Raw genomic sequence first — 27477 nt, 5'->3', positions numbered from 1 at the left:
GACATTCTTCAAGGGGACAGTTTTCCAGGCCTGTGCTGAATGTGGGTAACTAAACTGCCACATGAACCCTCTCCATAGTCCCAAATGAACAGGAATGGAAGGTATTTGGTCTTCTCTTTAAGGTAAGTGAATTGGGCAATTCTATTTTTATAAAGGTTACATCTAAAACAATGCATATAAGGGCAAAGGAAGGTCTTAAAAACTATGGCCTTAGGGATTTAGAGAAGTGAGGTAATTAATGTTATGATGCCAAATACATAGTTTCAAAAGACATCTTTCCAAAAAATTTTTTTGCTGCCTCTAACTAGTATTTTGTATATGCCACCAACCAGTCCCACCCCCCCAAAAAATAAAATCAACATTAATGCATCAAACATTTTATTATCCATGAAAAATAACTTGAACATTGTACTGGAATGTCTAACGCATAAATAGTACTGAGCACCAATAACTAATCCAAGGGCTTTCTCAAGGGTGCAGGGCAATGAGTAATCCAAAGAAGCAGGTGACCACACAAGCGGGAGGCTCTTGTGGGTTAAAAATTAAAAGAATTGCATTCTCTCCAAAGTGGACTACCCAGTGTCTGGCACACCGATGTTACAATAGGACAATTTGCTCCTCTACTTTTGAGCACCCAAGTTTATTATGGGGATCACACATGCAAATAATAAAATTCGGCCCCATGTACAGTCAATGGAGAACACTACCAGCCACCAAACATGCTGACCTCAAACTGAAGAGGGTCAACTGAAAATAATCCAAGAGTTATGTAAATATTAGGACAAAACTAGCTTAATTACTTATTGATGTGGTTTTATATGCTGCATATGGAGACCTCTTCATACAATGAATAAGCACAGTTATGTAATAATAACTGAACATTTAAACATCAAAAAACTCTTCACCTGAAGAAAATAAATCCTATCATAGTTCAGAAAATAATGCAACCAATTTTAATTTAATCTAGATACAGGTACTTTATTTACAAATATTTAGATTAATAGCATTTTGTTACATCAAATGAAGAGTACAGCAGTCTGAATAAATCCTTCTGTCACAAAAACAATTAAGACCCACTGTAACTAACTTTGGGAATCAGGGTATTGCACCTAAACAAGCAGTCTTTAGTTTGTGATTGCTACCTTATATCCCAGTAGGTGGTTTGTTTGTTTTGTTTTTTGTAAATATATACACACACCAGCAGGTCATGGTCCCTGGGCAAATCCCTTGTGATGCAACAGTGTAAGCAAAATGGACCAATGTAAGCCTAACAAACAGAATATCCCAATCCACTCCAGGAATCTCCTTTAAAAAGTTTAACAGAGACAAAAATAAAAATGAGTCCACAAATAAACCAAATCCTATTTTCTGCACATTCCAGTTTTGGCTTTTATTTAACATTGACTATACAATACTCTGGAACTACGACAGGTTTATAGCCCAGAAAGATGTAATTTTATGTTAGTGTCTGTAAATAGGGATTTAAAATGTGTATTTAAAACACAACAGTTGAGCTGAGTGCATTTTATATAGTATGCTCAGGTTTATCTATCCTACAATTCCAGTAACTTCTCAATCCCCAGCCACTGAACCATAAACAATTAAAAAAATCAACAGAAGTGAAGAACTTAGTAAAACAAACTTTTCTAAAGAAGGAAGATTGTTTCTCTTAAAATATGTATTCTTTCAGTGGCAAAACCACCTAGTGCAAAGTAATAACTTACTTTGTATCAGCACAAACACTGAAACGCCATTAGAAACACTTTCCCTTTTACAAAAGGATTTATGCCAACATGACATAAACTAGCCCCTAGAGATAATCTCATTTCACTGTGGTGTTAAAAATGCACAATTTAAAATCCCTTAACAGCAGACCTATGGTTCTGGCTATCTGGTTCACAATCTTGACCATTCCAAGAAGATAAAGATATAAAAGCTTAAAATGTGCAATAATAAACCCAGCCTTTTTTCTTTTTCTATACAGTAAGGCAAGAATGCAGCCCATAATGCAAAATGTTTACAAAAAGAGAAAAGCAGGTTAGCACATTGTCGATTGCACGAGAAGAGTTAAGAAAATCAGCAGGTAAGCCACAGTGCAAAGATGGAACAGAATCTGCTAGTGTTAATCCGCTGACGCTAGGAGCTCTTTCCAGCATAATGTCCCCAAACACTGCCAGCACCAAGGGGTGGAGCCAGTATTACTTGTGAACTGCAGTTGTGTCTATTTCCTTGTGTGAAATGGCAGGGAGAAACATGGACACATACAGGTCATACTGTACAAACTGGTATTTTATACTGTTCCAATGCCAGTAATCAATTTATTTTCTTCATTAAAATAATATACACAAGATGTATTGTTAGTTCGGTTCCTTCAAATTTTATACATATTTACTTTCTGTTAAAGAGGAAAGGATAAATGGTGTAAAAAAAAAAAAAGATAAAGATAAAGCTATTAATTAAGCACAAGAGAAAAAAATAAATGGATATTTTTCCCTGTGCAAGGCTAAGACAGAAGCAAACCTCATCAAGAAAAATGCCACCTGACAACAGGGAATTTATCCAACAAAACAAAACAAAACAAAAGCGGTTGTAGAAACCCTTCTCTACCATTAGAAGTCATTTCACAGCAATGAACTTACTGGTTACAACAAACATAAAACAGTTAAAGATAGGGAGAAAGGCTGAAGATATCATCAAATTAAACCGTACAGTGAGACAATGACTTGCCAAAGAGGGAGGGTAAAAATCATCAAGTCCAGCATCAGTGCTCAGTTTAAATCATATATTGGTGACATATCTATCACGAGGACAATTGAAGGGGGAAAAAAAATTCTAGATTTATCATGCAGGAGAGATTTATTACTCTACTTGCCTTTGATAACCTGATTACATCTAGTTGTTTAGCAGTTTAGTATTGTGTTAAACTGTTTTTACAACAGAGTTGTTTTTTTGTTTTTTGTTTTTTAATTAAACCCAGTAAGATGTACAGAAGACAACGTGGCAGTAAAAAGTACTGCTTCCAACAGACAGAGGTGAAAGGTCAAATGAGGGGCCACAGCAAAGAGGTCACTAGCAGCCACAGCCTTCTCTCTGGGGTTGAGGCTCACTGGTTAGCCGACCTCCCTGCGGGGCTGAAGGTTTGTGTTGTACACCGGACTCAGCGGCATTCAGATCCAGGCTTCCATCCTGAATGTTCTGATAGATTTTCTTGGCAGCCTCAAGGAAAGCATCTTCTACATTCTCTCCCCTAAGAGGCAATTAACAATTTTCTTTAAGAACCATAGATTTCTATAGATACCACACTATACATTGATTTTTTTTGCTAGCCTTTAGTCAACTACCATGATGTCTTCAACTCAGTCAGTGCTATCTAATAAGAGATTACTTAAAGACTGGGCTAAGAGAATGTGGGAAGATATTTCTGGTAGAAAGTGAATAAACACATACTAACATCTGTTTCCACAAACCCTATCTGGCATTACATGTGTTCTAATCATTAAAATGGTGCATGTAACATAGAACATGATGGTTGAGATAGGTCATTTCTGTGACAACAGAGAGAGTACTCCAAATAGAAATGGAAATTTCTCCAAACAAGCTGAACAGGATTCCAGGATTTGTACTGTCTGATCAGACAAGCATGGACAGTCCTGTTTTTATCCTGTGATGCTAACACACTCATGCTTAGCCATGTTTACACTTCAGTTCTCTTGGGACTAACACACAGGTAAGACTAAACAAAAATAAGTTAGCCCCCACTTGTCACTTGCAAGGACTTTTGACCTAACAAATGAAGAACAATGACTGGGAGTATAAGGATTCAATGGAAGAACAATTAGAAAATGATCAAGTCTCTGATTAGACAATATTCCCAGTCTGGCACATAATCCCAGTGACTCAGAAAGCTGAGGCAAGAGAATTCCCAAGTTCCAGGCTGGTCTGAGCAACTTGGCAAGTCCCCATTTCAAACACAGTGGTGGTGCTGGGGGTGTAACTGGGTGTTAGAGCCCCCAGGGGTTAAAGCCCAATATCATACACACATGAAGATGATTCCTTTAAGTCATGCTTTTTAACATTATCCTAAGATTATGTGAACAGGTTAGCCAAACTTGCACCCAATATGCCAAATTCCTGTTGTGAAAGTCAAAAACTTTTGAAATGTAAACAGTTTCATTTATTAACCCAGGTTTCCAATGGGTACAATCAAGGTACAATCTTTTAAGTAATAAAAGTTCACCTTATTTTTAAATGTGAAAAGGGAAGGGCTATTTGTTTATTGTTCTTCCTGCCATAAGAACTACAAGTGGGGCTGGTGATGTAGCTTAGTGGTAGAGTGCTTGCCTAGCATGCACAGAGTCCTCGGTTCAATCTCCAGCAGCACACACACACAGATGTATTAGCTATTTGTGTGTGCGTGTGTGTGTGTGTATCTACAATGTGTGTATATTACATACTTTTTGTATACACGGTTCTACTTTGAGAAACAGTATAACTGAAACATAATCGACACTTCAACTATACTTACGTTTTTGCACTTGCTTCAAGGAACAATAAACCTAAAAATAAAATTGAGACTATAATTAGGACATTTCAAACTAACTCAAGAGAGTGTTTCTCTTCAGTAACATCTGAGTAAGTTTCCCCATCAGCTGTCAATATCCCTCCCATAGTTACTGTATGAAAGAGTGTGTGGTTTTGATTGGGGTTATATCTTAATATTTCTCATTAATTACTTTTACTACTCCTAAAATGAATTTCACTGAAGTAGAAACACATTTTATTCCTCATTCTTGAGATTTTTGATCAGTTTGCATTTTTAAAAATTTGTCAAATAATCTGCAGTATCAAAATCCCAACTTCTCTTAATAATTCTCCCAAGTGTGATCATTAAGTGTTAAAAGAAACCCACCATTTTCTTCAGCAAACTGTTTGGCTTCTTCATATGTGACATCTCTCTGTGCCTCCAAATCTGCTTTATTTCCTATGAGAATTATTACCTAATTTGTAATCAAAAGAAAGACATCTTAAAACAAAAGGAACCATTTAAACCAACCATTCAAATTCTGAAACCCAAAAAATCTTGACAGAACAAAAAGGCAACCAAGTACTAGCAATTACCCATCAGGCAGGTCTACAGTATCATAAAGACATTAGTAGGAAGAAAGACCTTTGAGGTCACACAAGTCTGAGCTTGACAAGCTTTCTGTAAAGAAGAGGTAGTATATTTTTCAGGTTTGTAGACCCCATACGGTCTCCATTTTTTTTTTTTTTGGTACTGGGGGGATTGAACCCAGAGGCACTTAACCACTAAGCCACATCCCCAGCTCATTTTATTTTTTCTTTTGAGACAGGATCTCGCTAAGCTGCATAAGGCTTCGCTAAGTTGCTATGGCTGCCTTTGAACTTGCGATCCTCTTGCCTCAGCCTCCCTAATCGCTGGGCTTATAGACATGTACCATCATACCCGGCCTACATATTCTTTGCTGTTTTGTTTTTGTTTTCTACTAACCCCTTAAAAATGTAAAAGCATCCTTAGCTTTGCAAACCATTCAAAACTAGGCTGTGGGTCAGATGTGATTCCACTGGCCAGTCTATTCACTTCTGGTATAGGCCAAAGACTGAGTAATATTACTAAATCACATATATATATGTATATGTACACATACATATATGTTTATTTATATATACATATCTATAAAAGGTTCTGGGACTATCAGAAAGTTTCAAAACCATTAGTTCCAACTCCTTCAGGTGACACACAGGAAACTAAAGCCCAAATAAGGCAAAGGGACTTGCCAAAATCACTCATTGGGTCAGTGGTAGGAGAACATTAGAACCAATAGGAAACCCTCACTGTGACCTGCAGACAAAGACTCTCCTACTATACTATCTCTAGGCAGGACTAAGTTCATAGCAGGTAAACACAAATGTCTGTGTGTGTCCATGGGGGCAACTGAGGATGAGGGTCAGGGTTCAAATGCTATGGGTTCAAGTCCAGGACAAAATATTGCACACCTTTTAATATTCAATTTGGAACCATCTATACAAGTAAAGTTATGCTAAAGTTAAAGAAAGCTCTGCAAAGTTAAAGAAAGTTAAAGAAAGAAGCTTTAAAGTTTCTTAAGTTTTCTTAAGAAAACTGTGTAGTCTTGAAATAGCAAAGGATTTTGGCATTTCTATGGGGCAGGGGAGGGAGGATTTATAGACCAACTGTGTGTGTGTGTGTAAAAGCTTATTTTGTACATCAAAATCTCCCTGTCCTTTCCCCTTCCAAACAGATATAGTAATCCAGGTAGGGGGTCAACTAAAAGGTGCTTCCATCAGTTAAATTTTTTTCATGTGAAATTACTGCACCTGGCTTTTACACTTTCAAAAATTTGTGTCCAGTGAAGTAAATAATCACTCTGACCCAAATGTAAACCTGCAAGGACATCAATCAAACAGTACAACAAAAGCAAGCATTCTTCACTCAATATGAACAAATGCCCACTGAGAAGGAAAAGAAATCCTAACCTATAATCCATTAGTCTTTTAAAGAATAAAACAATAGCACTTAAAAAAAAGTATCAATTTTTTAAAAAATCAAGTCTGGTAAAAGTCAAAATCACCTAATACAGGGCCATAAGACAGGTACTCAAAACAAGGAAAACTGCCTACAGTATGGTTAACTAGACCAACACCTTGGCTTCATGAGAGGTAAGGAGAGAGGAATATGTCTCCCTCCCAATTACTTAAGAATTTCAAAGTGAGGTTTCTCATCTCATGGAGAGGGGACACACAAAGTGGCATGCTAATATCACAGAGGTATAGAACATACTGACAACAAAATGAGAATATCTATAATTTCTATATAGAAGCCAAAGGCAACTTTATAGAAAATGTAATTTATGAGCTAGACCTCCAGGAAGAGATTTGTTTTCTTCTTCTGAAGATCTGGTTAGATTGTAGGTATAAAGGAGACAGGAAGGACATGCCTAATTTGATTATTACATTCCTCCATGAACCTTCTACAATGAGTATCTTTAAGATTTTACTTGAAATAACTAGACTCACAGCAAAACAGTCCTGTGTACCCTTCACCAAGCTTCCCCGATGGTAGCAACTTATGTAACTATAGCACACTCTTGAAATCAGCAAATTGACATTGGTACGATCTATAGCTCTTAAATGGCACAGTTTTTATATGCTCTCATGTGTGGCATGCAATTTTAGCACAGGTATAGGTTTGTCCCCACACTCAGGATACAGAACTGTAATGAACTACTCTTGCAGCTCATCACTAACACCTGGTAACCACTCATCAGCTTTCAATGTCTACAATTTCATCATTTTGATAATGTAACAAATGGAATGATGGAATATGTAACCTTTTGAAGTTGTTTTTTACTCTGCATACTGTCCTTGAGAGCCACTCAAATTGTTGCCTAGATCAATAATTCATTCATATGTGTGGCTGAGTGTTATTCCACCATACGAACACACCACATTGCTTAACTATTCACCTGTCCGTGGCCAGCACGAGTGAATAACTAGATTGCTTCCAGTTTTTGGCTATTGCAAATAAAGCTCCTCTGAACATTCATCTACAGTTTGTATGTATACCAACAGGGGGTTTAACATGATAACAAAAGTTCCAGGTACAGTCTCTAGCATAATAGGCATATAATGTTAACTGACTTCCAAATATGATTAAACTCCTGTTCCCTCACAAAAGCTAATCTCACTACTAATTACATATTTTATTTATGAAACCAGGCCCTGCTAGAAGCTGGGCATATAAAGTTAAGTGAGACACAGGCCTTGTTCTTGGAAGTTCAGTCACGCTTCTGTGGCTCTCCTCTCATTGTTGCTGGAAAACCTTCCACAGAAACTAGTGAAACACTTCAGGCTCTACTCACACAGCATACCTCTGACAGCCGGTTCTCCAGAAGCCACTGCTCATCCTAGACTCCCCAACACTGTGCCACTCTATTTCTATTTCGTTTTTCAATCTGCTTTACAGCATAGTTACCTATATACCTGTTGCTTCTGTTAGACTATAACCTCTTTTGTTAAGTACATGTTTATCTGCCATGGTGGTTGGCTTTAAAATTTCAATAAATGTCTTCTCAGTCTGGTTAAGAAACTGATTTTTTAAAGCATGCTGAATACTTTTTAATTGAAAATTTATTCAGGTAACTGCAGATTCACATCCAGTTAAATAACACAGATCCCTTGTATATTTTGCCCAGTTTTCTCCAATGGCAACATTTTATGAAACAAATGCAAACATCCCTTTTAAAATTGAAATTTCAGATTTCACAGTCTCCACCTGACATGAAATTACCACCCCATTCATAATTTTCATTTTTCAAAACCACAAACATGAACAAAAAAACCAATTATAATAAATCAGAAAACCTGGAGCAATTAGAACTAGAAAAAAATGTTAAGTTTTCTTCAGTTAATCTAAGAATAAAATAAAGATTCTTGGGGCTGGGGATATAGCTCATTGGTAGCATACTCGCCTAATATGCATGAGATTCTGGGTTTGATCCCCAGCACAACAACAACAACACACACACACACACAAAAAAAAAAGCAAAAAAAACCCTCATTCCTAATACCCAAATATAAAAATCTCACCAGTAAAAGGCTTTCCTGTTTGGATTAGCTTAGATCTTAACTTTTCTGTATAGTAAGATATCATTTAACTTACAGTATTTGGATTGGTGAGATTCCTTGCATCTGTCAACCAGCTGCTTAAGTGGTTATATGTACTTCTTCTGCAAAAATTAAAGTTTAAATTTGTTGACTTCCACATACAACTAACATTTAAACCGAAAATAAGAAACTTTGGCAAATATTTAAAACATATGCTTTAGTCAATAGATCCTAAGAGTGTTTTTACTTTGACTAGACAGTTACTCTGAAGAACGTTGTGAAATACAACCATATAATTTTCTAAAAACCTAGCTAAACTCATTATATTTAAATGAATAACTCAACACCCAACAACTATGTTAAAGACATGTCAGAATCAAATTATTTACATTTAAAGTACACCCATAAACAAACCAATAAGTAAGCATGGAACAATCTGAAGTCAAAATCAAGATTATTTTGAAATTATTCAGATTTTCAACCACAAAATGGACACAACATAGTACCAAAATGCCTAGTCAATGACACATTAAATAGAAAACATTTTTTGCGTTTTAATTTTCAATTAGAAACCAAAGAATCGCAGTGTAAGTTGGTACGTAATTCATCTTTCCTTAGTAATAATTTAAAGAGTAAGTTAATTATAAGCACAAAAACTGGTTTTAAAAGGGTATTTTGTACATACAACTGGAAATTCAAGTTCTCAGATATCAGAAAGGAAGTTTAGCCTCACTTTGCATTCTTTTTTTACCTAGCGGCATTTCTGGATTCAAATGTCCTATTTCTCTACTTTCTCCAAGCAAAAGTTTAAAAATTCATAGGCTAATTTTGCACTAGCCAAGTCAGCCCCATGATAGCAAGCAAATACAAATGCAAATGGTCCAACTTATGATGCTTCCACTTGATTTTACTATAGGTTTATCAGAATATTATGTGCATTTTTTACTAATGGTATTTTCAACTTAAAAGCAATTATCAAATTTAACCCCACTGCTAAAGAACATTTGTAATGTATGATATTATACAGAGTAAAACAAAGAAGTCAAGCTATAATTTATGAAGTTAAAAATGTTTCTGATTTTTAGACTCAGAACATTAATCCATCTTACTCATATGCCATGTAAGGAAAGAGAAGGCCAAGGGATTCAGATCAAGATCTACAACCCTTTCACACATACCATGTGTCCTTAAAGTGTTTCTAGGTTAGCCTTGTATTGAATATATTTCCATGATCTCTAACTGCCAGTGCTCAGATAATATTCACTATCCTAAATATTTACTCTTTCCCCAATGGGAACTGAAAAGAATTTCTTACTCAGATGCTTTTTTCCCCTTTTTTTGTACTATCTCAAAATATACATAAATCAGACCCTAAATGTCAAAAAATGATGTCACATATCAAGATAGCACCTTTTCCCTAATGGTTTAAAATGTTCTTAGTAAACAATGCTCAAATATCATTTTTAAAAAGTACAAGCCTTACCACTGCTCAATGTTTGCAGTACCAGCATATTGTGACTTCACACACACAGGGATGTTTTATTTCTTACACAAATGATAACTAAATCCAAACAGACTTATTCTAATTTTGATGAATTTAAAATTTTCAAAGCTGACAGGAAGAGTGAATTTTTATAAACTGCCACCACTCTGGTAAAAAGAAAAGTCTACACATCCTTTGTTAGTAGCATCAAGATCATGTAAATCATATTATTTACATGTACCTTCACTTCTGCCAATGATTCAGGTAATTGTTGGGTTACTAATTTGAAATTCACTATAATTTTTTTGTCTATGAATAAAGAATCATTCAAATACCCATTAACTGGTGGTACTAGTACTAAAATATTCCTAACTTTAAGGGTGGACATTAGATATATATCAAAACCGATTTGGCAAAACAACTGCAATGATTGATAAGCTCTGCTCTCAATTTAGAAATGTATCCCATAACAATCACAGTTAATGCCAAGAATTAAAAGTCTTATTAAAGCAGGGACTTGAAAGTTTACAAAATATCAAGTATTAATAATAGGAAAACTGGTGTCAATGATGCCAACATCAATGTCACTATAAAGTGTCAGTCAGGAAAGCACTGTGTAAAGCCTGAAGTACCTGTTATCTGTAACAATTACATGCAGTTTTACTGAAATACAATCATCAGAAAGTTTATCCTTTTAAGGTATATAATTTAGATGTGTTTAGTGTATTCAAAATTGGGCACTGATTACTGCTATCTAATTCTACAAGATTTACATGACCCCAAAGAGAAACCCTCCCAGTAACTCTGCATGCCCTGGCAATCTTCTGCCTCTGTGGATTTGTCTATTCTGGATATTTCATACATGGTATCACATAACATGTGGCCTTCTTATCTGGTTTCTTTCACTTAGCATAATGTTTTTCAAGGTTCATCTCCATGAAGCATGTATCAGTACTTCATTTGTTTTTATAGTTGAAAAACAGTCTATTGTATGGATATACCATATATTTACCCATTCATCAGTTGATGGACATTTCTATTGTTACTACCTGAAGTACTTTTGATGACTTGAATAGACATATTTTACTATATGTTTAAAAGATATGTTTAAAAGCAAAAACATTTAAAATATAAGTTACATTTTAGGTATAAATCACCATATTTAAATTTATTAATAATGCAAGGCATTTTTAATAAAGGAAGACATTTCTACACAGATAGCCAGGTTTTTAAATAGTCTTATAACACAATACCATTTACTGATCATGTTACCAACTGCCAGGCTAAAGTGAACAGCATTTAAGGCTTATTTTACTGTTTTTCCCTGAGACCACCCAGTTGTAGAATTTACTGAGACTTTAGGTACTATAGTTACAATCAGACACCATCTTTATTCCAAGGCAGCATTTCCCATAGTGTGTGTTCCTCAATAAAATAAACTTAGGAAACACCAAATTAAACAAGTTAAACAGTAAGGAATTTCTTTACTGAAGAATTTCTCAAGGTCTTAATATGCTAATGCACACTGCAACTCTATAAGAGGAAATAGTATAAAGCATTTCCTAAACAGAAATATGCTTCAAAATAATTATCGCTTGGTCCCACTCACCTATCTCTACCCCCTAAAAAGAGAGAGTCACGCTGCTTTTGATTGGTGCTTTGCATCAACATGAAAGGTGATCCAGTTCATTTTCTAGCTTACAGGAGACAAACAGCACAGTTTTCCATGTTCTCCAAAGTAAACCTTACAGTCCAGTTTTGTTACTTTATATCAAGTGCCTTGAGTTTCCAGAAATAGCCATGTTGATATAAATTTAATCCTGCTGCATGTGGTATTTAAGTCACTTCAATCCATGTTAGGACAAAAAAGAATTTAAGTAAATGAACAATTAAATACTTAAGTATTATACATAAATCACCATCTAAATGTCAAAAAAAAAATGATGCTATATATATTAAAATAGCACCCTTTTCCCTTCAGATGCTAGCATAAGAAACACTTGCAATCTATCATGCTGGATTAGCAAAACTGTATATTTAATTTTTTGGCCTTATTTTCAGAAGGCATCAATTTTAGCACTAGAGGCTGAATAAAGTAACTCCTCAAGACTTGCTTGCTTTCTACTGAAGTGAAAGAACAAAGAAAGCTTCGTATATAATCATTTCTTCTCAAACAATTCAACTGATGCTGCTTTTCAGAACTGTATTCTTCAACTAGCTCCACCCACCATCTCCTAAAGTTTTCTTCAATTGTACCAACTTTCAGAAAAAAAACCAACATGTTATATCAAGTTGTACAAAGCAACTTAAATTATAAAACCAAATACATTCAGTCATCCAATTACAAACTAAAGAAAGCCTAAATCAATAACAAATAAACCACATTTCTCAAAGCAGATTTCTATTCCCAAGTATGAAGGTTGAAAAGTTATTCACCTCTTACCTAGTGATATCATACACCATAAGTGCACCCGCAGCTCCTCTGTAGTAGCTTCGTGTAACAGCTCTAAACCGCTCCTGTCCTGCTGTATCCCAAATCTGGAGTTTGATTTTTTGGCCACTAACTTCAATTATTCTTGTACCAAATTCAACACCAATTGTGTGAGGACAATCAGCCATAACTGTTAAGGAGGGGGAAAAAAATATAATATCCCAACTTTCAGAAAACTTCAAATTTAGACTACTGGGGAAAATCCACTGAATAATCAAAAGACTAATATTTGTAGGCTCTAGACTAATTCTACCACTGGGGAATGGGAAACAGGGTGGGGGAAGCAAAGAACTAGAAGTCAGAGAAATGTGAATGAACTAGTATAAGGGTCAGCAAACTTCTGGAAAGAACCAAACAATAGATTTTTTTAAGTTTTGTAGGCCAGAGGGGCTCTATCACAACTACCCAAACCTGCCTCTGAAGGAAAAAAAAGCAGTCAGACAACATGTAAAATAGACATGGCTGTTCCAATAACATTTTATTTAAAAAAAAAAAAAACAGGCAATAATTGGATTTAGCTCACTAGCTACTGTTTGCTGACCCCTTGGACTAAAAGAATCTGCAATGTACACATAAGATTTTTAATAAACTCTTCACAATGCCCAAATTATACTAGTGAGCCATCTGACAATCATTACCTATTAAAAAAAAAAATCAACTAAAGATTTCAGGACTCTAGGAATTGTTAGTCAAACAAATTTTTACCCTGGAAAATATTATCAGTGTCTCAAAGAAAATCATCTCACCACATTTAATAAATACTTATAATCATACACTAACAAGTTACATACATCTAAGCCAAGAGTACAAGTCCTTTCCTTATAATTAGATCACTTAAAACCTAAACTCACTATTCTCTGGTACAATTACACAGATGAAAGGATACTTCATAAAATGTTACATCAAATCTCTTTGGTAAGTAACACAAAAATGCTATAGAAATAACTTCAACATATACAAACAACTTCACTTATGTTTAGCATATCAATCACAACAAATTGCCCCCTTCTCCTATCACCCAAAGTGTAAATGTTGAATTCTGAATCTTAATCAACTGGTCATAAATATAAAAAAATTCCATTTTAAGTATTTCATATCTAATGGTTAACAAATGATATATGCAGCAAATGTACCATAAGATAATACATTTCTAAAACAAAGAATAATAAAAAAGATTAAATTTGACATTCTATGCATTTTTTAAAAATACATTTTTGTCATCAAGAAATCTAAATAAGCGAGTCAGATTGATCATATGCCATATATAAAAATTAACACTCTGGGCTGAAGGTGTAGCTCGGTGGTACAGAGTGCCTGCCTGCCTAGCATGTCCATGGCACTGGTTCAGTCCCCAGCACCACAGAAAAACAAAAAACAATACTCAATTTGGTAATAATGTTTCATTTTACCTATACCAAAGTAAAAAAATCATCGTATTAAAGACAAAAGTGTAAATATAGGGAAAGTTATATTTAAATTCATAAAGTACATTGAAAATGACTTAAAAAAGTAGAAATGTGACAATGAAGAAGGCTACTAAAATTTTCCTTCACATATTGAACTTACATTTTTTTTACTGTAAACTGATGAAGCAAACAAGATTTTCCTACTCCCATGTCCCCTATTTAAAAAAGAGAAAAAAAGTTTAAGATAGCAATTACATTTCTCAGTTTTATACTATCATCATATGCGATGACTCTTATGCCCCTTACCATATCATATCACAAGTTTCTGGAACACTTAGAAAATGTGGTTTTCCCTTCTTTATAATAGATTAAAAAGATGTGTAGGTACATTTTCACTGACCAGTTCCAACCTTTAACAGCAAGAGAATTTGGTTATAAATTATTATGTTAACAGTGAGCCACCAACTCTACCAGGGAAATTATGAAAGTGTTACTACTTTGAGCTGTATAAAAGTTTTTACCCCCTTAACAGAACAGATGCAAAGGAGTAATAAATGAGGTAGCATATAAGTAGAAATAACAAACTTAACTAAATTTTGCAAGCCTGAATCACTGGATCCTCTGTCGTATCTCATATTTTTTCTATTTCTTATAGAATGCCATAAAAGAAAAGAATTTATATTACATGACCGTGACAAAACAAATCTCATTTGTGACTACTCTACAGCAACCCTAACCTAACCCTAACTCTAACCCTTGGTAAAGAGAGGATTATAAAATTACATAAACATTAGAGCAAAAAGTTCTAATGTGAAAAATTCATCAAAAGGCGTGTGGACTTAAACTGTAGTCTTACAACTATACATGACTGAAAAGCATTAAGAGTTAATTTGGGCAAAATCCTGAAACAAAGGGAATATACCCATATTATATTTTATGTGTATTACAGAAATTATTCTGAATCAATGTTCTCTTCCTATTTTTGGAATCCAGGGGAATATCTGAATTTTCAAGTAATTTTTAGGATATTTCAGCACGACTAAAAAATTAATCTCATTCCTCATTCCTAGTATTAACAATCTATCAGATAGCCTTCAAGAACAACCAAGATCACTACAGAAGTATCTAGGGCCACAATGCAAAAGGTACATTTACATATTAGTATACAAATGTTTTGTATATCAACATTCTTTAGGGAATTAAAGTATAAGTTAAATAAACTTACCAATAATAATATATTTAAAGATGTAAGAGTAGTTGTATGGTGCAGTTGCCATGGTGGCACTAAAAACAAAGAAAATTGTGTTACTGCAGAAGGAAACGTATACACAAGTTATCCAAACTTATCATTGCTAGCCTTTAAAAAGATACAGGTACTGTAAACTATTTCATACACACACACACACACATATATAAAATAAAGTACACTGAATGCAAACAAAATGTTGGTTACAGTAAGTAAAATTCTCTTCACCAATGATCAATACACAAATTCTCTTCAATGAATGGGGCTTTAACATTATCATGCACTATCCACAGTAATATGAGACACCATATATACAAAAAAACTCCAATATTTCACTTTAGGAATATCTAAAAAGAAATGTTACTCTGGAAAAATTTCCAACAAAAATCTCTAAAAGAGTCCTCCACCCCTTAACATCCCTTCCACTGTTAACAGATCAAGAAAGTTACAGACAGTATACTTATTCAGTTGGATTTTAAACAGAATGATAGAAAGTAAACACAAACTTATAACTTTTATCCTCTACTCTGAATCAATAGCAGAGCATTCAAAGAGCAATCACATGATTTCCAAATCAAAATGATGTCAGAATTATATTGAATTACATGAAACTATGGTTACTATGTATTTTATTTTTTAAAAGGACAATTATCATTGGCAATTTCATATGGTTCAACACAGGACTTGCTGATTAACAATATATTAGGGGCTTGCTGAAGAAATAATACAATAGATGCTGAGAAATACTACCAGAAAAATTTACTTGAGCTTGTAAAATTTGAAAGTTTATATGTAAATATATTTCAAAAGGTCACAGCCCATTCATTACCTTCACACAGACTTAACCTAAAGAACTCTAATTTGTTTCCAATTTTAAGAACTTTAAAAAAATTCTCAGCAGGGTGTGGTGGCACACACCTAATAGTTACAGTTACTCAAGAGGCTGAGACTGCAGACTGCTTGAGCTCAGGAATTCAAGACCAACCTCGGCAACACAGTGCGATGCCATCTCAATGACAAGAAAAATTTCTCCAAACAAATCATATGAATGCCTTTAACGTGTCAGATACTGTGCTGGTGCCAGAGAAACAAGGGGTAATTCTAATAATGGCAATAACTTCTAATAAAGTTTATTCTCATCAGGTATACATATACAAATGATATAAATATAAAAATTAACCCATTTTTTGAAAATTGGCTTACAGTATTTTTTTAAATTTGATTTGTACTGTGCTGGTCAATATCAAATTACACAAGCAAGATATCTGATATGACTAGAGAAATTCCTTTATTGAAATTAACACCTCACTATACCATATTTCAAGGAAAGTTTCTATATAAATAACAAAATTTACCTGTAGAAAGAATATTCACAATACGTGAATCATTATCAAGGAAGAGGAAGTTCTTAATTAGAGCAAGTTATTAAACAATCACTTCACAGTTTAGTCTTCCCATTTAGCTAATGCATTTCATTCAGTACAAGCAGATTCCTTGCTCCCCATTACAGTCTGGCATGTTGTAACACATTTACAATCAGTCTTCTACATCATAGAAAACTCCCTTAACCAGTTCTGTCAGGAAAGGGAGTTTTTCGAGTTAGATTAACTCTGATTTGGAATATCATGACTTTCCATCTCTTTTCCAGCCACTAGGGACTTAAAACTTTTAAGAAAGAACTTGGTCTTGAGGTTGAACTTGGTCTGGATTATTCACCAGATCTCTGAACCAGATGCCAAACCCAAAAAGCCTCTTGCATTAGAAATGATTTTTAAAGGTTATTAACTTCCTAACCTGCATTACTTTTCTCCATGAAAAGAGTACGCTTTTCTTCTAATTAATTTTTAACTCCTATACGCTTCTTCCCCTACTTGAACTTGAGTAAAAGTAAATAGTCACTTTTGAATTACTGTTTCTCTCGTGCTCCTTCCCTTAATTTTCCTATTTTCTTTCCATCTTCTAAAAGTTACAGCTGTATATACTTTGCTTCCTTCAATTTTACTGTATTACAATTACAGGGACTGGGGCTAAAGCTCAGTAGTAGAGCACAGGTTTAGGAAGTATAAAGACCTGGGTTCAATCCCCAGCAACACACACACACACACACACACACACACACACAATTATGGCCTCAAACAATCCCAATTTCTACCTCAAAAGCTCAAAAGACTAATCATTAAATTATAACCCAATTCTAGTTTTACAAATTTGTGTACTTGCTAATTATCACACAAAACATTCATTAATTAAATATCTACAAAGTTAATAAATTCAGAATTTTAAGTAGAAAATCAATAAACAAAATAATCACTACTTCAGATTGAATACAAGCACTTTTCTTTGCCTCTACCTCATCACACAATTTTGGGGCTCAAGTTTCTTTAAGAAAACAAACAAATAAACCTAAAAACAGAATTAGAGGAAAACTACTCAAACTTACTAATTTCTATATAAAAAAAGGAAACAAAATATCTAACACTGTAGCTGCTAACACAACATACCCCCACTCTTTTTACTCCAACGTAAAAAACTGGTTGGTTTAAAAACATTCCAATAGTTTATATTCAGTCAACTATATATTTACAACAGAACAATATTCAAGGGGCCCCTTTTAACTATGCTTAGTATTACTTTAAAAAAGGATTTCTCGGTCTCATTTCTTAAACACGAAACAGCACTGATTAGTGAGAAGCATACTTTTGCGTAGCTTTGGAAAGGGAAAATTTCCCTTTTTTTTTTTTTTTGCTTTACCTTCTGAGAACTTAAAGATCCAAAAGGGGGGCAAGAAATGTTGGTCTATTCAAATACTCTGAAAACACAAGTCCACTAAACACAATTTCCACTACGTAGAAGGGGGAAAAAACAAACCACCTTGGTAATATTCTATAACTTGTATACAACTCCTGATGTGATTTGAAATGCACTTCCACTTCTTTAGCATTTAAATAAAGATGACATACAGATAAGATCTCCTTTAATGCTTCTGATTTTGTATATGTGTTGATAGGGACTAATCCAGGGCTTTACTATTAACCAGGGCTCTACCACTGAGCTACAGTCCCAATCCTTTTTGAGACAGGGTCTTGCTTTAGTTGCCAAAACTAGCCTCAAACTTGCAATTCTTCTGCCTTGGCCTCCTAAGTAGCTGGGATTAAAGAAGTGGGCCACCACATCAAGCCACCTTTGATTTACAAGGGAAAAAAATTACTATATTTCAGACAACAGGCATCATCAAATACATGATGAACAATTTGTAAACTAACAACAAACACAATTGTTACAGTTATCATTTACTGGGTACAGAACATGTGCCAAGCAATATGCTAAACATTTTACATGTATTTCACTTAATCTTTACTAGCATTACAAGATAGTTACTATTATCTCTCATTTTACAGATGAGAAATTAGTTGCAACAAGTCAGTAACATGTCCAGGCCACAATTTAAGTGGACATGACACTACAGCATCTGACACTGTCTGTCTGCAGAGATTCCTCTTTAACCACTACATATTCCCGCCTCCTCCACATGGTTATGAGAAACTCAATGGTATTGCTTTGGGCACAGAGCTTTCTCAGTTCACTCACTTGGTCCTAATTTAATATTGTGAGTAAGAAATATAAAACAATTACATGCAAAAGATGCATTGTGATAAAAATTTGTAGGTACAAATGAACAGTAATTTTAGCAGTCATTATAATTTATCTACTTTAAAAATTTTCACGAAAACTAACAATTGAGAGTAAACCACATGATGATATGCATTACTTTTCCCTATATTGTCTTACATAAATTCATTAACTCTCATAACTCTGTAGAATCATTACTGTCATGTTAAATTTGAAGAAACTGAGGTCTGGAGATATCTGCTAATTTAACCAGTGTTACAAGGTAGTAAATGGTAGAGCTAAAACTTGAACCCAGGCCTGATTCCAAAGCCATGGTTTTCCCTAAAGGACCTAATTAAATGGCATATACAGGTAGACAGATAAAATTTCCCAGTTGTCAAGAGAAATGTTTACTAAATGCATAACAAACCCAAATTGTTCCATGTAGTCAAATGATCCCTCTTATGTTAAACATTACACTTAATTTGGCTTTAACAAAGGATTTTTCAGCTTTATATCTTGAATATGAAACATACTACTATTAAGGTCAGAAATATATTTTAAGATGGGGTATATCAATACATAAACCACATTTTTTTTTCACTTAACAAAATCATAAACATATTTCCATATAAACATTAGTCACTGTTGTGCCAAAAGAAGAACACACAGTCTTCATTTACGAAATCAGATACCTCCCTAATTATACAAACATTTAAATGACTAGTTTTGCAATGTGCAGGCAGAGATGTGAACTCTGAAATGCCACACTTCTGCAAAGTTATCGGTATATTTAAACATCTTCAAAATAATCCAAATCATCCTTTGGTTCACAAATCCACTTAAAAATATTCTATAGAAATAAAAACTTGGGCTGGAGATGTAGCTCAGTTGGTAGATTGCTTACCTCACAAACACAAGGCCCTGGGTTCAATCCCCAGCACCACACAAAAAAAAAAAAAAAAGAAAGAAAAAAAAACTTCAGTCCTTAAGGCTGTGTGATACACTTAATGCACCATTTTTATAGCAAAAAAAAATGAGAACAATCTTACATTCCCATCAACAAGGAAATGGCTGAATAAAGTACATGTATATGTACTATGAAATAACATACAGTTTAAAAACCAGTTAGACTTATGTGCATTAATCTGGAAACACATCAATGATTTTGTTAAGTTAAAAATGCTGCAGTTTTGAGATAGCATACCTCATTTCGAACACACACATACTCAGAAAATACATGTCTGAGAGAATAAAGGGCAAAGAGGGAAATTATAAACCTTATACATTCCTGCAGTAACATAAGAAAAAACTATTTCATTTGGTTATGTGTTCTAAAATACACAAAGTATGAAAATAAAAAAAACCAACACCCAATAGCAGAGGATTTTTTTCATTTTTTTAATAGTTTAACTCCTTACTATGTTTGTTTATACACTGTCTTTCACATTATTTTATAGCCATTTTACTCTACTTCTTAGAGCATATGATGTTACTGTAAAATTTTTACATGACTGATTCAAGACAGCATGGGAAAAGCAACCCACTAAATATTCCTGGTGATCTAAAGTCTTTCTTCGCCTCACTGTTCAGGATTTTTTTTTTTTTTTTCCCAACAAGCAATACATTTACCTATAAACACAAGCACCAAGATGGACTGCTTTTGTGATTTAATCATGAAAATATTATCCACTGAGCACAAAGCATTGTGCTAGGATTTGACAATACAATGATCAAAAAAGACAACATTGTGTCTGTCTTCCTTGAATTCAAGAACAGAAGTATGCTAATTTAATTACAGGCCCACTAAAGTGGAATGCTACCTGTCAGTCAGGTAGATACAAAACTTCTGCAGCTAACAACTTAATCTAATCAAAATGAGTGGTCAATTTCCTTTCTGCAACAGTATTAGAACTTCTGAAAATAATACGCCCCTTTTTGGAGACCCACTTTAAAAAAAAAAGAAAAAAACCTCACATTTCACAAAATAGTTAATGTGAATGATTATAATACCTGGATTGCTTAAAGTGTCAAAAAAAAAAAGGCAAAATCTTCCATTTAATTATGGTATGCTACTGAATAGGAAGTAAAGTACCTTTGTTCATATAAATACTTAACAGCCAAAAAAACGAAATACTGTACTTGCTACTAGAGTTTAAAAGGATTAGTTAACAGTGAAATTTTTACTGGCGATGTACTACTCTATTTTGTATACATTTAAAATTGTCTAGAATAAAAAGGTCTTTAAAAATAAAATATAATTAACTCCAATCTGCTTGCAAACTGCTTTTTCCTACCATGGCTGACACTTGTTTTGCTTTGGTACTGGGGATTAAATCCAGAGGTGCTTTACCACTGAGCTACACCCGCAATCTTTTTCATTTTTTATTTTGAGAGACACTTACCATTCTCCAGTTAGTCTTCCAAGTCACTGGACTTAAGGCAGATGTCACTGACTTTTAACCACAAAAAATGCTATGAGCTTTTTTTTTTTTTAAAGTGGAATATCTCTCAATAGTCCTAGTTTTAACATTGTATCTTGAATCTTACTAAGATTATGCAAAGATATTTGATAATTACAAAAATCACTTTTAAGAACATTCACAACTCTGTTGGAAAGTTGAAGTATGCAACAATTATAAAATTTAATAGGAAATATAAAAAGTGAAAACATAGCTTTAATTCCAAGGAATTTTTATTAGTGCATTAGAATTATACATAATAGTGGGATTCATTATGCCATTTTCATATATGTACATAACCAAGGAATTTTTAATAAATCAGAATCTAAGGCTTTACATCTTTATAATCACTGCCATTTACTGAGTACTTATTATATCCCAACTACTTTATAAACAATCTCTAATCTTAAAAACTCCTTTTACAAATAAGGAAACTAGGTCAGAGAAATGATATAACCATTGTTATATACTACTAAGTGCAGAGCCAGGATTAAAGCCCACTCTTTAAAAGTCAAACTCTTCAGCTCTCTAAAGACTTGCTCCACTCATTCATACAATAGATATCACACACCCATTACAGGCACAGGGTCACTTAAGTCGAGCAACTTTCAAAAGGCTTTCCTTAAATCCCACTTAATCTAAAATGTAGGTCCAATTACTCCTTTTACAGATAAGGACACTGAGTCTGAGGGATTAACTCACTCACATAAGGTCCCTTAACTAGGAAGGGACAATACTGAAATGGGACTAGGCAGGTGGACTACAAAACCTTAACTACTACATGCCTTAAGTCATGATCAAGTAAAATCACCAAAACAGAACTCTGGAGAAAAACTTTGGAAAGTCTTGAGGAAGAAAGAAGTAGAAGTTGGATTATTGTAAGGTCAAGTTTGTCCTCAATAACTGTACCCAAATAAAAAAAGGTAGTTGGGTCAGTAATGCAATGAATAGTAAATTTTCCAAAAGTTCAAATTTGAGCTCTGACACTTGTTATGGGAACACCAGGAAAACACCTGCCTTCTGGGAAACTACTTCACAAACAAAATGGAAATCCTGCCATATCTCCTCCAAGGTTTGTGAGCATGAGGATCTGGCAGTGTAGCAGCTGACCTGAAGACTCTAGGTCATAAAAGGGTAATCAGTTATCATCCAAAGCAAACAGAGGAAAAAAGGAATTCAGTTGTCAGACACGACCAGACAGGGTCTCTGGACTAACTTGGAGTATAATATAGAGAACACCGGCCACAGTGTGGAGAGAAGTCGGTCTGTGTGTACCATCGTTAGCCAGCTACATCACAACTTCAGGCCTCAGTTTCCACACTTGTAAAATGGGGACAATGTAACCCTATCTCCAAGGACGACGTGAGGCCAAATAAGCATAAGTATAGACAGCTCTCTGTGCCCGGCACACAGCAGAGTGCAAACCCTCGAAACGTTCTTGTTCCGTCTTCTTTTTTTAAATTCTAGAAATGCCAAAACTTTTTTCTTCATCATTTCTAAATGCTGTGTAGGTTCTGAGCCTTCCACGAAATCCACGGGACTTACAGAGGCTCACCAAATCCAGAACCCGGCAAGCACAGACCCACAGACCCCGTCCCCAGCCGGGTCTAGACCGGTTACCCACATCGACAAGGGCACGGGAGCTAGTCCAAGATGCCGGCGAGGCTGCGGGCTGCTGCCTTTTGTACTCGGGACCAGATGCGGCCTATGGGGTGCGAATGCCACGTCTGGGGCTCGTGGGTGGACGGCGGCGCGGCTCGCGTGGGTAAACACTGCGGGGGAGGCCTGCGGCCGCGGGGACAGCGGCGGGAGAGAGGGGCCTGCGGGAGCCGCGGCTCTGCCGGAGAGGCGGGGAAGGAGAGGCGGAACACACCCTTCCCCGCACGCCCGGGAGCCCTGCGCCCGGCGGGCAGCACGAGGGGACCCGGGCGGCGCAGGGGACACCTGCGCCCCCGCACGCGTCCTGTCAGGCCGGCGCCGCGGCGCCCTCCGCCGACCCGGGCTCGCCGCGGCCTGCGGGGCCTGGCCCGGGCGCCGCCCGCCGCGGCCCGCTCGCTGCCGCCACCGCCCCTTGCAAGGACCAGGCGAGGAGGCCCGGGCCGGACGGACACTGCGGAAGGCCTGGGTTACCTGGGGGGTTGCTGGTGGCTGGGCAGCTTTCCGGGCGGGAGGGGGGCGTCAGGACGAGGAAGAGGAGTGCGGCCGCGGCGGGAGAGGGGGCGGGGGCGGTTGGCCGAGGCCCCGGCAGGTAGGCGGGCTAGCCAAGAGGTGCAGACGCGCCGGCGGCAGCAGCGGTGACGGCGGCGACTGCTCCTGCGGCTCCCTCAGGATCTTCCTCGGGCTGGTCCAAGATGGCGGCGCTCCCTGCACAGGGTTTCCTGTCACCCTCGCAATGGGCCGGACCACAAAAGAAGGGGGGAGGATGCGCGCGCAGCTGGCGGAGCCCGGAAGAGGGTGGTGGAGGTCGGCCCTCTGGCCACGCCCCTTTCCCGGTCCTCCCCTTTTCACTCGTCGCGCCGCCGCCGAGGCCCGCCCCACTAGCCTCGCTACTGAAGGGGCGGGGGAAAGCACTGATGCGCAAGCGCAGTCGCGTGTCCTCGCCTCCCTGGGAACTTAGTGCGCAGGCTTGCGTGGAATCAGCTGGGATGCGGGTGCGTCTGCGTCTTGGAGCTCTACGGCTGTTGATCTTGGAGACTTTTTCAATATTTTGAATGCTAGCAGACACCACTTAAGTGGACCCTTGCGGTATACTGGCCACTGTGCTAAGCATGCATTTACTGCATTCTTTCAACATGTATGTACTGATTGGTTTATACACAGCCGTGAACAAGACAGACTAGGTCCCTGACCAACCACCCCAGAGATATCTCCCCATTTCAGCGGTGGCGAAACTGAGGTTCACATTGATCAACTCACATGTCCAAGATCATGCAGCTAGAAAGTATCCCTTTCTGGCGTATCACCTCTGTCTCTTTTAATCTTGCTTTGAAGGTGCCTTTGACGAGAAGGGGGAAATTTTGACATTTTCCACCTCCCATCTTTCAACTCGGCCTTCATTATCACCGCCCCAGAAAGTTAACACATGTTGATGCAATCCACGTTTTTATTTTCTTGGACCCTGAGCATTTTCACCTTGTGACTTGTGGATATGGATTTATTTATTTTATATTACTTTTAATTTATTTTACAACTTCGTTGGTATAGAGATGAACATATTAATAATGTATAGCTGGTCTGGAGTAAAGGCTCAGTGGCAGAGCACTTGCGTAGCATGTGTGGGGAATTGGGTTTGATTCTCAACACCGCATCTAAAAAAATAAATAAAGGTCCATCGACAACTAAAAAAAAGTTTTTAAAATAATATATAGCAAGACATTTTTGCAGATAAAAGTTCATTTTTTCTACCAATTTTAAAAGACCTTAAAGCATTATTGGGCATCCCTAAAAGTTTTGTGGACCCTAAGCATTGTGTTTACACATTGTGTCTTGCACAAACAAAAGTTCACAGACAGTAAGGAACCACCATATAGCAATGGTTTGCAGGTTTCCAAGAGTCTCTTAGTGTCTGTCTTCAAAACAATATGTATGCTTCATAAACCTGTTTTTCTAATGTATTCAACAACATGTGTTGTTGCTGACTTATAAAACCTAGAGAACATAATGAATAAGTGCTCTCGGCTTCAGAACACCCAAAATGAAGTTCAAGTTCACTTGACATTTAAGATCTTTTGTGAACTGGTTCTGCCATGGGTTAGTGATATTTCATTGAAAAAATATATATATGTGGCAGTTTACAAATCTCTTATTTTTAGAAAGACCTGGGTTCAAATCCCTTTTCTGCAATCTAATGCCATTGCACATATCAGTTGATTTCTCAGATCCTCAGTCTCTTCTGCAATAGAATAGCCATATCTAAGGCACATGGGTCCTTATGAAAATTAAATGAGATAATATACACAAAATGCCTGGCATATAGGAATTCAAATGGGAATGATTGTTATATGATGATCTAATATAAGGCGATAATCCAATATTTTCCAGTGGGAAGAAGGAAGGAAGGAAATAACTTTCTTGTGCTAAATAAAGGAGAAATCTATGAGCCATATGCCTTTACTTCTCCAGGTATGAACTTAAGCCTGGCTATAAAGTTTCTGTATATCCAATCGTCACTTGAATTGAGAACTTTCTGTGTATCTAATGTTTATTGAATAATTTTTATGTTCCAGGAGCTATCCAAAAATCCTATTCTCTTATTTAATTCCTACAGCATCCACATTAAATCCATACTGTATTCCCATTTTTTTTTGCATTAGAAAACTGAGTATCATATAGGTCTGAAGTCCTAAAGTCATAGAGGTAAAAATTGAAATACTGGGCCTTGAACTTGGCCACACATAACTCTAAAGCTACCATTTCTAAGTGCTATTCTGTACTTTCTCCCTTAATTGCACTTGCAGCACCATAACCAGCTTAAATGTAGATCCCTAATGGTTGCTTGAGATATCATTTTAATACAGTTTGGAACAGAAACGTTATGAATGCAGAATGCGTGCCATATGCTAAACAATGCAGTTACAGAAGGTAGGAAAAGTCAATTCTTATAACAAGCCCCAAAGTTTTCAAAATTCGGAGATACTGTGTGTAACCAATTGCAGCATAATTAATAAGAATATCATTGTGACAAACATCTGTCAGCATTTTCAGTTAACATTTTTAAAAGTTGATTCTATGTAAAGAGAGGTATACACACAATATTCTTGGCAATCATTTGTAATAGCAAAAGACTAGAGTCAAACAAAACATCTATTACTAGAGACCCGTTAACATAAATTATAGTACATTCGTATTTTGTTTTTGTTTTTTTGTGGTACTGTGGATCAAACTCAGGGTCTTGCACTTGCGAGGCAAGCACTCTACCAGCTGAGCTATCTCCACAGCCCGTACATTCGTATTTTGAATACTATGCAGCCTTTAAAAAGAATGAGGCCCACTTATATGTTCTAATACAGGGCAATTAAAAAAATGCTTTAAATGAATAAAGTGAGATAAAGAAACTAGTATGTCAACACTTGTTAAACTGTAAGAGGAGGGTGAAATGGACATAGATGCTTGTGTGACTGGACATTGGGAGGGGTTTTTCCTGTTGTCCTGGAGCTGCTGCTGAGGCTGAACCAGAAAGTGAAACTTCATAAGGAGCCTACATTCTACATCTACATTCCAATGCCTGGAACCAGCTACCTTCTTAACAGAGCATAGAAAGACTTATTGTTCAAGAAACCAGCCCTTCTTCCAAACCTTACCTCCACTCCAGGACGCCCTGACCTAGACCCCATTCTAGTTCCTCCCCACAGACACACCGTCACCACTAATGACGGGAAAGAAAGACCAGGGCAATGGGAGCAATGTCAGCCTATAAGGAAATGCAGTACTGAGAGCAAATGGAGTGCTTCAAAATTTGGCAGGTTGACGAAGAAGTTAAAATCAAGTGCATGAGACTCTAGAGAGTCTCTTTCCTCGACACTGCATTCCCTTATGGACTGACATTCTCCATTCCCATATACTTTATGCTGACCTCCAAAAATATAATATTCTAGAGTCAGAGTGTGACATTATAAAGTTCTCCCATAACAACAACAACAACAACAACAACAACAAAAAACCACATAAGAAGCATACTTGAAATGTTTTCAGGAAAAAACCTCGAGACTATTATCTCAGTTTTCCTCTGACATTGGTTCTTAAGCCATTTCTTTGTCTGACCGTCGAAAGAATTGGGTGGTTTTGATATAAAGGACAAGTTACAGGGCTGGAGTTGTAGCGCAGTAGTAGAGCACTTGCCTGGCATGTGTGAGGCCCTGGGTTTGATCCTCAGCACTGCATATAAATAAATAAAATAAAAAGATCCATTGACAACTAAAATTTATTTTTTAAAAAAGGACAAGTATCATATATATATACATCTTTGAACTTTAGAGTCACATTCAGTGTGGCAAAATGACCACACCACAAGATTTATTTGGAAAACAAACTTGCTAAAATAGATTCAACTCTTTCTTTGTATTCTTGCTCCAAGGCAGGCATGTTAACTAGAAATAAGGGAGATTCGAGTTTAAATTACTTCTTTAATGCTTTGACCT

General features: G+C 36.3%; 1 protein-coding gene across 2 annotated transcripts; it reads right to left on the bottom strand.

The window, feature by feature from the left end:
• Positions 1-365: 365 nt before the first annotated feature.
• Positions 366-23743, bottom strand: Rab14 (RAB14, member RAS oncogene family). 2 transcript variants are annotated; one of them, XM_047524594.1, is made up of 9 exons: positions 23471-23743; positions 15249-15307; positions 14195-14238; positions 13426-13435; positions 12570-12747; positions 8699-8765; positions 4910-4997; positions 4526-4556; positions 366-3247 (listed from the first exon to the last, which is right to left on the bottom strand). In XM_047524594.1, exons 2-9 carry the CDS (start codon positions 15298-15300, stop codon positions 3070-3072), a joined length of 648 nt encoding a protein of 215 aa, XP_047380550.1. In that variant the 5' UTR covers positions 15301-15307; positions 23471-23743; the 3' UTR covers positions 366-3069. The 2 variants fall into 2 exon arrangements, with proteins under 2 accessions (XP_047380550.1, XP_047380549.1); XM_047524593.1 differs by lacking the exon at positions 13426-13435 and having other exon boundaries at positions 14184-14238; positions 23471-23739.
• Between the last annotated feature and the right edge of the window lie 3734 nt (positions 23744-27477).

This window comes from Sciurus carolinensis, chromosome 14 (genome assembly GCF_902686445.1).
Source record: "Sciurus carolinensis chromosome 14, mSciCar1.2, whole genome shotgun sequence".
Classification (NCBI taxonomy): Eukaryota; Metazoa; Chordata; class Mammalia; order Rodentia; family Sciuridae; genus Sciurus; species Sciurus carolinensis.
This window is presented reverse-complemented; position numbering and strand designations above follow the sequence as displayed.

Coding starts and splice junctions, on each gene's coding strand:
- Rab14 (XM_047524594.1), bottom strand. CDS start 15,300: ATGGCAACTGCACCATACAACTACTCTTACATCTTTAAATATATTATT. Junction 4,998..8,698: donor ATCTCACCAATCCAAATACT/GTAAGTTAAATG, acceptor ATTACAAATTAG/GTAATAATTCTCATAGGAAA. Junction 3,248..4,525: donor CTTGAAGCAAGTGCAAAAAC/GTAAGTATAGTT, acceptor ATTGCCTCTTAG/GGGAGAGAATGTAGAAGATG.